This window comes from Amblyomma maculatum, chromosome 3 (genome assembly GCF_055883805.1).
Source record: "Amblyomma maculatum isolate TAMU_Amacu chromosome 3, ASM5588380v1, whole genome shotgun sequence".
NCBI classification, from domain to species: domain Eukaryota; kingdom Metazoa; phylum Arthropoda; class Arachnida; order Ixodida; family Ixodidae; genus Amblyomma; species Amblyomma maculatum.
Genome location: NC_139346.1, coordinates 21,423,968 through 21,439,125, shown reverse-complemented (window position 1 = coordinate 21,439,125; position 15,158 = coordinate 21,423,968). Strand labels below are relative to the sequence as shown.

Here is a 15,158-nt window from a genome sequence, read left to right as displayed (position 1 = left end):
ATTTTCTGAAACCTTCCTCCTCTCTCACTAGTGTACGGCGACGGCTGCTCGGGCGAACAAACGGTATATGCTATCGCGCAACATATTGTCATACCGACCCTCTGACTCTGTCTTGTGTCGTCACTGACTTCCTGTGCTTGTTTTTGCATATACCTGGGCTGTTTTGCTGTTTCGTGTCATTATCTCAGAAGAACGCTAAAGGTATGATTAAAATTAAATGAACGAATGACATAGATTGAAGCGTTTAGTAAAAAATGTGGAAATGAACAGTTTACTGTTCATTTCGGTCCGGCGCCGTTTGTCAGTAAAGTCGCGTTGATGAGGAAAGGACAAGTACGAGTCCATTACGTAGTGTTGAGTAGTCGAGCAACACCTTGCATTGCTCTATAGAGACCACTTCCAATGTCTATCCAGATGCCATTACGTTAGCTGTAGCTCTCCCCGCCGTCAATGGGAAAATATTCTTGGCTACGGGATCATCGCGTGCGGTGTGGAAGCACTAGCTATGTCAAACTAGGTGTTCAGCGCTGCATGCACCACTGCCGTACGGAATTTTTATGAAAAAGTGGACGTTGTCCCCGTAATGTGAACTACGAGATGAGTAAGCTATTTTTTCATTATGCGTGACTCTACGCGCTGTCTGCCGCGATCTTAACGCGAGAGCGTTAAAGCTTTCGCACAGCGAAAAATCCGTCATCGTCCCGGCGGCGTGGGTACAGAAAGCTCACGTCATACGTGACGTCACACATGCATTTCCGGAAGAACAATGATAGCAATGAGGACTAGTAACAAGTACTGATGCTCGGCGCAACGTTACTAGATCCGCGGCGGCCGTCGATGCATGGCCCCTTTGCGTTTCCTCTCGCCAGATGGCGCGGCGGCCACGGTTATCCCGACGCCCCGAGCAGCGCAACGTGAAGCGCTTACGGCTTGCCTGGCAAATCGCGTAGTTTGCCTTAACATTGTGACATGCATTGCGTTGCGCATATTTTTGCTACTCATTAGGGCCCTATTCAGACATTGGGGAGAGGCTATAACTGAGGAATACTGCGCTACTTGATAGACAGAGACAAGTGAAAGACGACACACGAATGACGCTTGTCTCTGTCTATCAAGTAGCGCAGTATTCCCAAGTATGATCAACCGACTGGCCCTCGTGTTTGCATTGTTGGCTAGCTCTGAGCGGAATGAACTCGAGAAAGCATGAGCGGCGAAGCTGCCTGGAACAAACTTTGACTGCCGCTCTTTGCGTGCAGTAATTGCTGAAAACAAGCAATAAGCGAAGGAAACTGCTTCTCTGAGTGGTGTAAGCGCATTTATTGTGAGGCACAAAGAACACAAAAACATATTTCACTTGGTCAACACCTCTTTACACAGACGGGCTTTCTTACTCATGATGGCGGCTTTCACACATGCACGGTTTCTAGGCGGCGGTTCACATCCCTTGCATAAAAGTGAATACGCGTTACGATAAACAAAAATACAAGAGTTGGAACGTGTACTTTTGCTGATCGCAAATCAGCCTTGTTAGACTACAATCATCCAGAACCTTCTAAAATAGGTCGCCACAGAGACCTTTCTCACCACGTGAAAGCAAAATTGGCTCATTTGCAACTCTTATAGAGTGCAGCATCTTCCTGCTGGGTTGCCTCAGGCTTCTTTCATTCAAGCGCCGATATGTGGTGAAATATGCATCGGTACCTACTACTGGAGCTTCTGAACTTATGTCGTCCTGCTGCCAAAACTGGCAATCTGCGCGCTTGAACACTTTATATACTACCTATAGAGCTAAGCAGTATACAACACTGTGCTCTACAGAACCTCTGTAGTAGCTGTGTTCATCACTCGTTTGTTCAGGAAGGAACAATGGAAACGAAGTAATTTCTAACAACCTAGCCTCAATTTTACTTTGCAATTGCAAAGCCTTTTCGAGCGATATTCCTTTTCAGCGGTCTTCAATATTTCGTCCACACCTACAAGTACAGCCCTTAGTTCCCCTTGAACCTTTCACGCAGTGCTGTTTTCATAGGTGTGTACAAGCTCAGCAGGCGAAATATCTGCGATAAATTCACGACTGTAGGATGGGATTCATCCCCTCAAGTGAACGTACCAGGCCAAAATGCTACTGAAAACGAAAACAAGCATTATAGAGTAAACGTGCGCATCAGTAACTTTAAAGGAAAACTGAAAAAAGCCATTCTGTTACCCCAACGGGTCGTGGTTAAGCTTGACGGTCAATATGTCAATTGCGCCCCTGTCGAATAGGTAACTTATAATGTCTAGCGTCTATGACAATGTGACACGTACTCCGTTGTCATCTGCGAGGCAAACAGCTTCGTGCCCTTTTTGACTGCGTTTTCTAAGTCGTGTTCGAAAGGTTTCGAAAGGTACTTCGGACAATTTGGGAACAGGATAGGCATGGCATCGCCTTTTATTGCCCATTTTTCACGTGGTATTGTCACGAAATTCCCACAAATTTTGCGCTTGAACACTTTCGACATATCCGCATCGTGGAAATGGAGGTCGCAAATTGAACACGAGCTCAAAAGCTTTTTGTCCTGCCTTGGTACTGCGCGCTTCCATACCTGAAGGCGTCCGGCGTTGCGGAGCGGCCTGAAAAAAAATTATTTTCTCTCCAACAGATTGCACAGAACCGTAGCCGTTTTTACAACCTGGCACGGAACAGCACGGCATGATTCCCTGTCACACACTACGCGACAACCGCGCATACAAAAGCAAACGTTCCCAGACGTGCACGCTGCCGCAGGACAAGCCCGGAACCCACCACACGTGCTGTTCGCTACGTTCGCTGCGCCTGGTAGGACGTTGGTGTCAAAAACAACGTTATGCTGCTATTCGCCAGGCCACGGCCCGTCTGAAGGCACGCACGCGCGCTTTGAAAAGAGCGCGCGCCGCGGCGTTCAGTCCGGCCGTGTCCGGGCAAACTGCGTCGCGCGCGCACCCGCGCGAATCGCAGCGAAGAAGCGTCAGGCGGCGCGCCGGAGTTTGAGAACTGGAAAGGTATCTTGTAACGTTAGTTCGGCGAGTGCCTGCTGGCATAATATCATATAGTTAACGGTTTAACCTAATATATAATAGATATTTCTAAAGAAAAAAAATATCGTTTTAGCCTGGAATCAAACCCGTGGTTTTGGGGATGTCAGCAATGCACGTTGCTGATCAAATCGCAGAAGTAAGTTAACCTGGCTGTTAGGTTAGAAAGCCTGCTAATGTGGAAATGCGGTCACGTAACAGTACTTCGGTGTGAAGAAAACAGCCGAAGGCAGCCATTATCACTATCGCGTCACACCCATATCATCATCATCATCAGCCTGATTATACCCACTGCTGGGCGAAGGCCTCTCCCATATTTCTTAATTAATCCGGTTCTATGCTAGCTGCATCCACTTGACCCCTGCGAACTTCTTAACCTCATCCGCCCACCGAACTTTCTGCCGCCCCTGCTGCGCTTTCCTGCCTTTGGAATCCAGTTTGTTACCCTAAGCGACCGTCGGTTATCCTTTCTTAGCACTACATGTCCTGCCCATGCCAATTTCGTCTTCTTAATTTCCACTAGAATGTCAGTAACTTGAGTTATTTCTCTAACCCCCTCTGCACGCTTCCTATCTCTTAATGTTACCCCTACCATTTTTCGTCCCATAGCCCTCTGGCTTGTCCTCAACATAAGTAGAACCCTCTTGGTTAGCCTCCACGTTTCAGCCCCATAGGTGAGTACAGGTAAGATGCAACTGTTGTATTCTTTCCTCTCGAGCGATACCGGTAAGCTGCTAGTCACCACCTGCGAGTGCTTGCCAAATGCGCTCCATCCCAATCTTATTCTTCTTGTTACTTCCTTTTCATTGTCCGGATCTGCGGTTACTACCTGTCCTAAGTAGACATATTCGCATACTACTTCCAGTACTTCGATACATAATGTAAACTGCTGTTCCTTTCCGAGGCTGTTGAACATTACCTTAGTCTTCTGCATATTGATTTTCAAGCGTACCTTTATACTTTTCCTGTCTAGGTTATCATTATTTGCAGTTCATCCCCCGAGTTGCTTAGCAAGGCAATGTCATCAGCAAATCGCAGGTTGCTGAGGTATTCTCCATCTACCCTTATCAATAACTACTCCCATTCGAAGTCTGAATACTTCCTCTAAGCAAGCTGTGAATATTAGTGGGGAGATTGTGTCTCCTTGCCTAACTCTTTTCTTTATGGGAATTTTGTTACTTTCTTTAGGCAGAACTATGGTTGCTGTGCAGCCACTATATATATCTTCAAGTACTTTCACGTGCTGGAATGCCTGCATCCCCGCCGAGGTTTCAATTTATTCAAATGCTTTTTCCTAATCAATTAATACTATGTAAAAGGGCTGGTTATATTCCGAGCATTTTTCTACCACCTGGTTGATGGTATGGATATGAGCGGTAAGAGAGTACCGTTTTCGAAAATCAGCTTGATTATTTGCTTGATTGCAGTCTAAGGTTGTCATGATTCAGTTAGCGATTACCTTAGTAAATATCTTATACGTAACAGACAGTATGCTGATTGGTCTGTAATTTTTAAGGTCCTTAGAGTACCCTTTCTTACGAATGAGGATAATGTTTGCATTCCTCCATGGTTCCGATACCGTCGATGACACCAGGCACTGCGTATATAGGGTGGCCAGTTTTTCTAGCACGATATCCCCCCCCCCCGTCCTTCAACAAATCTGTAGTTATCTGGTCTTCTCCAGCTGATTTCCCCCTTTTCATAGTTTTTAATACTTTCTTGACCTCGTCATTGATCACTGGTGGAACGTCTGACTGTTTTTCCCTAAAGCCAATCTCATTATGGTCCTGACTACTTTGGCTACTGTAGAGATTTGTATAGAACTCCTCGGATACTTTGACTATCATCTCCATATTTGTGATGACATTGCCATCGTTGTCCCTTATCGCATACATCTGGTTTTTTCCTATGCCCAATTTCTTCTTTACCGCTTTAAGGCTTCTCCCGTTATTTACAGTATGCTCCATTTTATCCATGTTATACTTCCTTATATCGGTCACCTTGTGCTTATTGATAAGCTTTGATATCTCGGCCAATTCTATCTGGTCTGTTGGATTGGAAGCTTTCATACTCTGGCGTTTCTTAATCAAATGTTTCGTCTCCTTAGACAGTTTACCGGTATCATCTCTAACTATCCTACCGCCTACTTCTACAGTGCACTCGGTAATGATATCTCTGAAATTATTGTTCATTGCTTATAGGGTAATGCCCTCGTCCTCGGCTAGAGCTGAATATCTATTCTGTAGCGAGTTCCGGAACTCTTCTGCCCTGTCCCTCACCGCTAATTCGTTGATGTGTTTCTTTCTTACTCACCTGTTGCGTTCCTTCTTCAGATTTAGGCTAATTCGGGACCTCGCCATCCTGTGGTCACTGCATCGCACTTTCCCGATTACCTCTACATCTTGCATAATGGCGGGCGTTGAACACAGTATGAAGTCAACTTCATTTTAGTCCCCCCGTTAGGACTTTTCCATGTCCATTTCCGATTCTTCCGCTTGCTGAAGAAAGTATTCATGACTCTTAAGTTATTGCGCTCTGCAAACTGAACTAGTACCTCCCCCCTGCTATTCCTAGAACCAATGCCATAGTCAGCTACTGCCTGGTCTCCTGTCTGCTTTTTCCCTACCCTGGCATTGAAGTCGCCCATTAGTACAGTATACTGCGTCTTTACTTTTCGCATTGCTGATTCTACATCTTCGTAGAAGCTTTCAACTAAGATGGAGCTCAAATGTCCCCCTAATTTTTATTCATGAATGCATGTGCTTGCCATGCAAACAGTTACTAATAAAATGCACTTAACTCACGGACGATATCACTCTAGGGGAAAGTGTATAAAAGTTGCATCCTACGGTACGGACCTATGGGGCTGAAACATGGAGGTTAACGAAAAGGGTTCTACTTAAGCTGAGGACAACGCAGAGAGCTGTGGAACGGAAAATGTAAGTGTACCGTTAGGAGATAGGAAGCGTGCAGAGTGGGCTCGAGAAATAACTCAAGTTACTGGCATTCTAGTCGAGATTAAGAACAAGAGAAGGGCATAGGCAGGAGATGTAGCTCGAATAGAGGATAACCAAGGGTCTGTAAGAGTAATCAATTGGATTACAAGGGAAGGTAAGCGTAGCACGGGGCGGCAGAAAATTAGGTGGTTGGATGAGGTTAAGAAATTCGCAGGGGCCAAGTACGCAGCTAGCCCAGGACCGGGTTAATTGGCGGAAAATAGCAGAGGCCTTCGCCCTGCACTGGGTGTAGTCCAGATGATAATGATGATGAACTCACGGACGAGTATGGTCCTGTTCCACATGTTATACACAACATGAATGTTTATTTTAAGATCGCCCAAGTAAGCTCCCATAGCTACGGCAAGCGGCAAGAAAACTGCGTTAGCGTCACAACAGCCGATTGGTAATAAACAGGAAAGAGACAGAACCCCTTGCAGCAGGTTAATGGCGTCGACCAATTTACATGGCATTATCGGTAAACACCTTTCGGGTGTCATTCCGTGACGATGGCGCACTAGAGGGTCGACGCCATATTGAGAAAAGGTAGACGCATTTGATCATACAGACTTCTTTAGATGGAATATACATCGCTTCCTTTCTCGAGGTAGTGTCCCGTCTGTGGAAAATTGTATGGAGGGACCTTCCCGGAAAAGGAACTTACTCCTTGAAAGGGCTGGGGTACTTCTTGATCCATGGATGCCGCACCACACGGGCCATGGATGCACGCAGCGTCACCACGGGCTCCAGCATGCCACGGACAAGGTTCTTAAGCTCGTTGCTCAGAGGCAGCACCTGCGGAGGAGGCATAATGCATGCAGCCGACTACCGCCGCGTCTCCCCGAGGCATTACTAGCTCGAAAGCGAACAGGTGTGAAGGCCACTGGCAGCAGCACGAGAGGACACAAGTGCCTCTGCTTGAGGCAATCCTGCTGCCATTAACCTCTGAACGTTGTGCGCCGTTCACGCCCCTTGTCTCAGCATCGTCGAGGTCATTCGAACACATCAGCTGACAAGCGATATGCCTTCGTATAGAATGCAGTAAACTATCATTTCTGCAGGGAAAGGACCTTCTCCAAATGTGAAGGAAAAACACGATGTTACGCCGATCGCCTGGTCAGGGTTATGCTCTTTACACCGACAGCCGCATGTTTGTCTAAATCACGATGGCTGCGCCGCTGTCGATGTTCGTGCACGTCACTCGCCCGCGTTTCTAACGCAATAGAACACCCATCCTCAGAGATACCGGACCAAGCAAGGTGGCGGGAATCCTGCCGTTTGTCAAAAGCTTAGGAATGCGCAGCTCGTACGGAGGTAAATCGTGGAGCAAACGTCACTGCACAGACGCACGCAGCAGGTACCTAGTCTTCCTTCCAAAAAATGTTTCAAATTGAAGGCCTCGCCTTCAAAAAAACGGGTCCGCGAGCCATGGTCTCGCTCGAGGAGTGACAAATCTAGTCTCTTAAAAACGCCGGTATATTTCGGATAAACAAAAAAGCAAAACAAAGAAACATAAGGCGCTACCGCGCTAAGAACGGGCTGTTCATGCGCGCGACAATAGAACACCAACGAAAAGCGGGAAGAATGGCAGGGCTTCACCGCAGCGAAACAAAACACTCTGCGGAACGAGTAAAACGAGCAATGGGGCCGAAGCGCTAACGGCGACACAAGAAAGATTGCTCCTCGCGTTACTGCAACTCACAGGAATACGCCTAGGCAGTTTCTGCAGGCACTGCTTCCATCGTCGTGTCGGCGATCTTCTTTCAGTCGTCCGTGCACACCCTGCCGGCCCATGACGCTCGCCGGCTGCCCCGCATCCCTCTCCGCCGGGGCAAAAAAGCCCCGCGCCTCGCTTCTGACGCGCTTATCTACCCTCGTCTGTCGCCGCTAACATCACGCCCCCCAAGATTATCTGCTTGCTCATGCGCACTCGCGCTGCCCGTGCAAACAATACAAATAGAAAGACGCGCGCGCGGTTTAAAACACCTAGAGGGGCTGCAGAGCCCCACAAAATATAAAACAAAAGACATTTTGAGAAAATTATTACCCTGGTAACAGTCGCACTTTCTCGGTCGACGCCCAACCCGCCCCTGGAGGGAAGGATGAAGGCGGCGCAGGGAAAGAAAGAAAAGAGAGAGAGAGAGAGGTTTCTTAGCGAAGGCATTCGAAATTATTCTCTGTCACTTACGGATCTTTATCAAGAACAGACACAGAACAGTTCAAGGGCGCATTTGGCGTTTAGCCTCAATTGAAATGGTGGCTGAAGTTCGAATTACAAGAAGCACAAGCTTGCGGCTTAGTCAATGCCTTTTCTTGGGTTAAAAATCGTTTTAAGGCGAAAGCCCTTATTGCTACGCGTTGTCGTCAGCAAAAGTGTCACGCTTTTGCGGCGTCTCTGACTGGTCGAGACAAGATGACGTCATGAAGGTCTCGGCCAATCATAGAGCACCGCCACAGTATGCGCGACTGCGTGACTTATATGGCCATATCCAATCAATGATCAATTATTAATATTGATAAATAATTATAATGATTAATCACGAATTACCATAAAATAATTACTGATTACTACTTAAATGACCATTGCTATTTAATGAATAATTAGTTAATAACTACTAATAAGTCGCACTTTTGTAAATAAATAATTGCTGATTTATGCCACGCACCTGGTAAACTCAACCACACAACAGTAAACGAAGATACAAGGAGTGCCCTCTCGTCGCTCCTAATAGGAATTCACTGAATGCACTCGCAGAGTGTGAAAGAGTAGTAGCCCGCTTTACTCGTAGCAGCATTCATCGCTACATGCGCAACCGTCGCGTAGCAGAATGCAGCACTCAGGCTTTCACCTTTCATCACTTTAGTCGCCAAAGCGGCCTCGAATTTTTTTTTCTCTTTCTCCTCAATCAAACCGTGGAGGGTTATCTACCATTGTTAAGCCTTCGAAGCCGAGCGAGACTCTCGTAACCGCCGAATCAAAACCAAGCACTGTGTGGTTGTCATATCGACATAAAATGACGCGTGAGCTTGCGGAAGTCGGCAACAAGCAGCTCCCCAAACTTGCTGTATTTCTGCTCACTAACACGTTTCGAATCTTTATTACTTTCAGAGTCAAGCCATTTGCGGCATTGAAAAAAGTTTGGTTTAAGGCTATCTCCGATGCCGGTAGTGCATCCATTATTCCTACTCAAGTGCGCACGCAGGTGCAAACTGTTCCACCTGTAGAACGAACAGTCACACGAAGAAAGTCTAAACACTCTTGAACATACAATTTTAGCGACAACTCTGAGGTGAAAATTACTTTTACGTTACAAAAGCAAGTGCAGAGACCTGATTGGTGATATCCCCTGCTGCATGCAAGCAACGCAGTGTAGACCCGCGCAGCAGATTTCGGGAACCATTTAAAAGCAAACAGAAATGAAGGTCTACCATACAATGGGATGCGAAAAATATCAATTAGCAATACCGATTGCTCGTTTCCCTTTTATAATTTTGTTTTTCTGATCACCGCTTCCCATTGTCCATTTTATTTTTATTTCGCCGCCGCATTTTATTAAACCGCTTGCAACAAAATACCGCTATTGGCATGTAGGGGTGCATATGAGAAAATATATTTCCTTAGTGCTCTCACCAAGTTACAAAGGATAGCTGAGCCTTGCCCAAACGTGAGTCGGTGGATATGAAAACTTCAGGCTGAAAGTAATTTTCAAAAAGCCTTTCCCACGACGCCGATTTTCTTCTCGCTGAGTTCATTTTGCGCGATGCTAGATTTTCGTAGCGCAAGGAACAAGACTTGCGCACAGACTGCGTCTCTGAAGCCTCCTCACAGAAAGATTGTGTTGTTTCACGTGCGCAGCCAGTGAGTAGCTTCGCCTAGTTAACAAGGTGACGCATCCCTGTCGTCGCCACCTCACGGCCCGTTCCTTAAAAAAGCTCTAAAGAGCTATCCAATAGCGCTTCATAGTATGCGAAAGAACGAATGCTGATTTACGATTATCTTCTGGCAGAAAAGTTTTAAAAGCGTTCTTTAAAAGTGGAGTTATTTATAATCAAAGTATGAAATTCTGCGCCTTCACATCTTTCTTCCATCGCAGTTTCTTTTTACACGCCCAAAAGGCTGGCGCTCCTACGCGAGCTCCGCCCACTGAAGCGTCAGGAGACGTCAGCCTTCACAGGTTCGTAATTTTACTTTTTATTTATTGCTGCAAACCGCAAGTGTCCATTTTAACGCGGCTTGAAGCTGCGGCGGTGCCCGTCGTCTGCTCCATACACGCCGTTCTTTGCTACAAGTGTCGTTTTCGCGCCAAAACTTTCCGGGCGTCGACCTTGCGCGTAGTATCGCTTTACTTCGAGTATACTGGGTCTGGGCTCACCTGCTGCAACTGACTGGTTTTGTGAATATAGAATTAAAAGCCTGGTGCTCTCGATTTGATGAGAGATGAACGGAAAGCTATCCGACAGCGCAGCCCGTTAAAGCAAATGCATCGATTATTGACGACAGTCGGAAAAAACTACATTCTACACCAAGTGCCTCAAGACAACAGCCTCCTGTAAGCACGGCACAGCTCATCGGTCAGCCTGCAGCCGTGAAAGAAGCGGCTACGTTTGTGCACGGCACTTCTTTTCTGCTGGCTATAATTTCAACTGGGATGTGGTGTCGCAGCAAGATTCCGTTAGCGCACAGACCTGGGCCCGTATTCCGTGTTTGCGTCGTTATCCAAAGTGTCGCTATCTCACGTGATCTCGGGTCATCTGATCGGTGGAAACGCCAGAACGTGATGTTGCCACCCCTTCCGGTTCCGTAGTGGAAATACCCGGTTCCGGCGTTTCGACCAATCAAATGACTCGAGGTCCCGTGATATAGCGACACTTCGGTAACGATGCAAACTCGAAATACGGACCCTAATGCGCATTAACGCGTTACTAACGCGGCCTCTTCAAAATCTGCCGGTAATTACAGAATTACATTTAGCTGGAGGTGGTAGCCACAGCATATTCTGGTAATATTTTAAATATCTGAGGCGTTCTTTTTTGTACTGGGATGCACAAGGGCGGATTTATCGCAGTAAGCCAGTGTGTACGACAGTGCTCAAAACAGGCTGACACTGGCGAACAGCTCTGCCGGAGATTTGAACATCTACTTGCAGCCTGGTCACAGCGAGAAATACACGCATGTGTTCCTTAAGACGTGTGACGGAGCACAACTGAACCGAACCTGTATCCCATTCGGTAATTCGGTAGATAGCTGATTTAACACGGTGAACTGTCATTGGGCTGCGAATGAGTTTAGGCTACCTGACGTTCTCTATTCCATGCTAACATTACACGGTACACGACTGTTTTGTATTTGCATTCCATTTCGTCGGCATCGAATTATGACCACAGCAGCCGTGGTCTAACCCGCAAACATCGGCGACTTTCAGGGACAGAGATACGAGAAGTGCCATGTGGACCAGTTCCTACCACTTTAATAGGCAGGAGTTTGTACCATGCAAACAGGAATTTATAGTTCAAAATGTAAATGTAAACTGGACTGAAATTGTGGCATTGAACCATGCTAAGCTCTGGGCCACCCAGTACCCCTATTGCGGTGTCTATTACAGTGCTGCAAATCACTAAAGATAATGCATTTTATATTGTCATGCTGTAGTGAACGTATGCAGGCATTTGAGGCGAAGTAAAGAAACAGCGCAAAACCTGACGGAACAGTTTGTATTTGTTATTATATTTCTACACGCTCTGATACAAAGGCTGACTAACGAAAAACAAGACAAAAGCTCATCTCACGAATAGGGCAACTGCTGTGAAAGCCGCAGGGAAAGAAGAACAGAAAAAACAGACCGAGCGTCCTGTCTCTCATTTTCTGCTGAAAATGTATTTTCTTATCGCAGTCGTCCTATTCGTGTGATGGACATCATTCAGCTAACCGTACTCGCCACTATGTATGTATGTATGTATGTATGTATGTATGTATGTATGTATGTATGTATGTATGTATGTATGTATGTATGTATGTATGTATGTATGTATGTATGTATGTATGTATGTATGTATGTTTGTTTGTTTTTTTGGTTTTGTGGGGTTTAACGTCCTAAAGCAACTCAAGGCTATGAGAGATGCCGTAGTGGAGGACTCCGGAAATTTTGACCACCTGGGGTTCTTTAACGTGCACTGACATCGCACAGCGCACGGGCGGCTTGCTTTTCGCCTCGATGAAAAAGCTGCCGCCGAGGACGGGATTCGATCCCGCATCTTTGGGAGCAGTAGTCGAGCGCCATAACCACTGCGCCACCATGGCGGGGTGTATGTATGTATGTATGTATGTATGTATGTATGTATGTATGTATGTATGTATGTATGTATGTATGTATGTATGTATGTATGTATGTATGTATGTATGTATGTATGTATGTATGTATGTATGCATGCATGTATGTACGTGCGTACGTACGTATGGAATTGACGGATGGATGGATGGATGAATGAATGAATGAATGAATGAATGAATGAATGAATGATTGGATGGATGGATGGATGGACGGAGAAATGGGTCGGTGAGTGGGTGGGTGGACGGATGGACGGGCGGTTGTTTCTGGTTTCTGGTTGTGCTAGTCATCGTTTGCGGCTTTATCTAGTTGTTTCCTCGCCGCCTTTAAATTAAGCGTTTGTCGCTGTGACGGCATTCGCAATTCAGCGACCAGAGAGCATGTTTGCTGAACTCACGCCGCCGAGTCCTTCAATTATATTGAAGGCGCAAATCAGCCCAATAAATTGTTGATTTCAGTGCGATTACGCCTGTATTCTCTTCCTGCCCACAGCCTTGTCACCACCACGTGCATCTGGTGGAGGTACTGCCCTTTGAGATCCAGCCTACATCTTCAAGTGAACACCTCGGAACTGTTCCTGTCACCCTGGACCCGCCTTCAGGTCGCCCAGGCAGCCGCCGACTTCAATGGCTCCAACCAGAACACGAGCTGCTGCCAGACCCCGTTTAACCCCGGAAGAGAGCCCCAACATTGACAATAACCAAGCCTACAGCGCCGGTTGTCTTCGTGCAGCACCGGAAGCCCCCATTTTGCAACTACTGTCTACCGAATATACAGAATAGTAGATGTAACTTTTCGGCCGCGTGGCAGCATTCAATGGCTGGAACGACGATTCGAAACTCGGGCAAGTGTACTTTGCTCCCTAAGGCCCTGCACGAACCTGGTTCCGAAATGATGAGACTTCTTTAAAGGAATGGGAGGCATTAAAAGCTTAGTTTTTGATGAACTTCGCAGGTTCCGACAGAACAGAAAGAGCCCAGGCCCTCCTCCAATCAAGAACTCAGCTCCCAAATGAATGCCTTCGTTTATCACGAGGAAATGAAGCGCGTCTTCCGCTACGCTAGCCCAAACATCACGGAGGAGGATAAATTGATACTGTTAATGAGAGGTGTGAAGCAATCGCATTCTGCAGGTCTTGTAAAGGAATCCGCCGACAACAGTGACTGAATTTGAAAAAGAAGCGTCGTCCATCGAGAGGACTATTGAGGCCCGCATGCGCCAATACTGCCGGCCACTTGAAGCGATGAATGGAAGCGCCTACGACGGATCATCTACAACAGTACACAGCCTACGACACCTTATCCGTGAGGCCGTTCGGCAAAAGATGCGCCGGCTGCTTCTATCATACCAACAACCTTACGTAGCAACACTTGCAGATGTCGTCCGTCCAAAAGCTATAAACTACGCCGCTGCCGCACGCCGTCCTGCACCCTGAAGGGGCCCAACACCCTCGAGGTGAAAAAGCGCCACCGCAACGCCGCCACTCAAATCTACGAATGACCCTCAAGCTCCATAAACTACGACGCTTGGAGGACGCCTAACAACCGGCCACTATGTTTCCATTGTGGTGAGGCTGGACACATCTTCCGTCTCTGTCCCTACAGGCCTACCGGCCTGCATACTTTCGTCATCAATGCCTCATGACCCTGTCCTGGCGAGCGACCAGACGAAATCGACGACTTCCTCCGGAGGGGAGAGCACGCGTCGCCAAAACGTCTGTAACATTCCCCATCGCCGTACAACGCCACATTTTCGCCTTCGGGCCGCGGTTACGTACAAGGAAGTTCCCGTAGGGGAAACTAAAGGCAGCATTGTTTGGAGGTGAGGTCGCTCAACGGCGAAAGGCCGAAGATCCTCCGCTGACAACGACGAGAGACGACGACACCGCCTATACGACAACGCACCCTATGAAGGCTACCTCGACGGTCACGTGCACAGGCTGTAAAGTGACACCACCGCAACGTACGACGACATCGACGATAACAGGACCAGAATGCAAGCTGGTAACGCCGCCCAGTGAAGTCACAACGGTGTGCGCCGGTCGAGACCTCAATAAATGACGGAGCCGAGGCCGGCCGCCAAGGCCCACGTGCAATGTGAGGACGCGAACAAGCGACCTTGATGTGGCTGTCGACGTTCGCAAAGTTACCGGCCTAGTAGACAGTGGAGCCAACTATTCAGTCAACAGTGGACCACTTGCCTTCCAGCTAAAGAAAGTAATGACCGCTTGGGATGACCCACTAATTTCACCGCTTGCAGTAACCTAATTACTCCGTCGGGATGATGCACCCAAACAGTAACAGTGAATGAACGCACATATCCTGCCAGCTTTGGGATCCTGAAGCAGTGTCTTTGCGATGTGACTTTTGGCATGCACTTTCTAAATGAACATAATGCGATCATCGAAATCTTATCCGAGGCCATCAAGCTCTCGACGGTCAAAGCAATACCTGCTACGACGACTTCGACTCAACACGTCGCGTCCTCGACAGAGAATTGACAGCGCCACCCTGAAAAAGCGTCGTAGTCTGCGGGGGTAGCGCAGACATCTAAACCACAGAAGACGTCGTCGAAGGAAACACCCAGTTATTACTGGATAGAGGACTTGGCTTCGCAAGCGGCATCGTCCATTTCCGTCATGGACAAGCCCAGGTACTGGCCACGAACTTCGATGAGGAATACCGGCATCTGAAAAGATACGACGACCGCTTTCCTTGACGAATTAGCCGACATCCGAGATGTATTCGCCCTCCCCGACCAACCCCTGAAGACGCACGTGACC

The 15,158-nt window shown here is 47.4% G+C and overlaps 1 protein-coding gene across 1 annotated transcript in view; it reads right to left on the bottom strand.

The window, feature by feature from the left end:
- Positions 1–6,605: 6,605 nt before the first annotated feature.
- Positions 6,606–15,158, bottom strand: part of LOC146194323 (testis-specific serine/threonine-protein kinase 1-like) — a 148,834-nt gene continuing 140,281 nt past the window's right edge. The window contains exon 5 of the mRNA XM_084596044.1: positions 6,606–6,845. Within this exon, the coding sequence (XP_084452170.1) occupies positions 6,711–6,845 (135 nt within the window). The 3' untranslated portion in view covers positions 6,606–6,710. The remainder of the gene's footprint in view (positions 6,846–15,158) is intronic.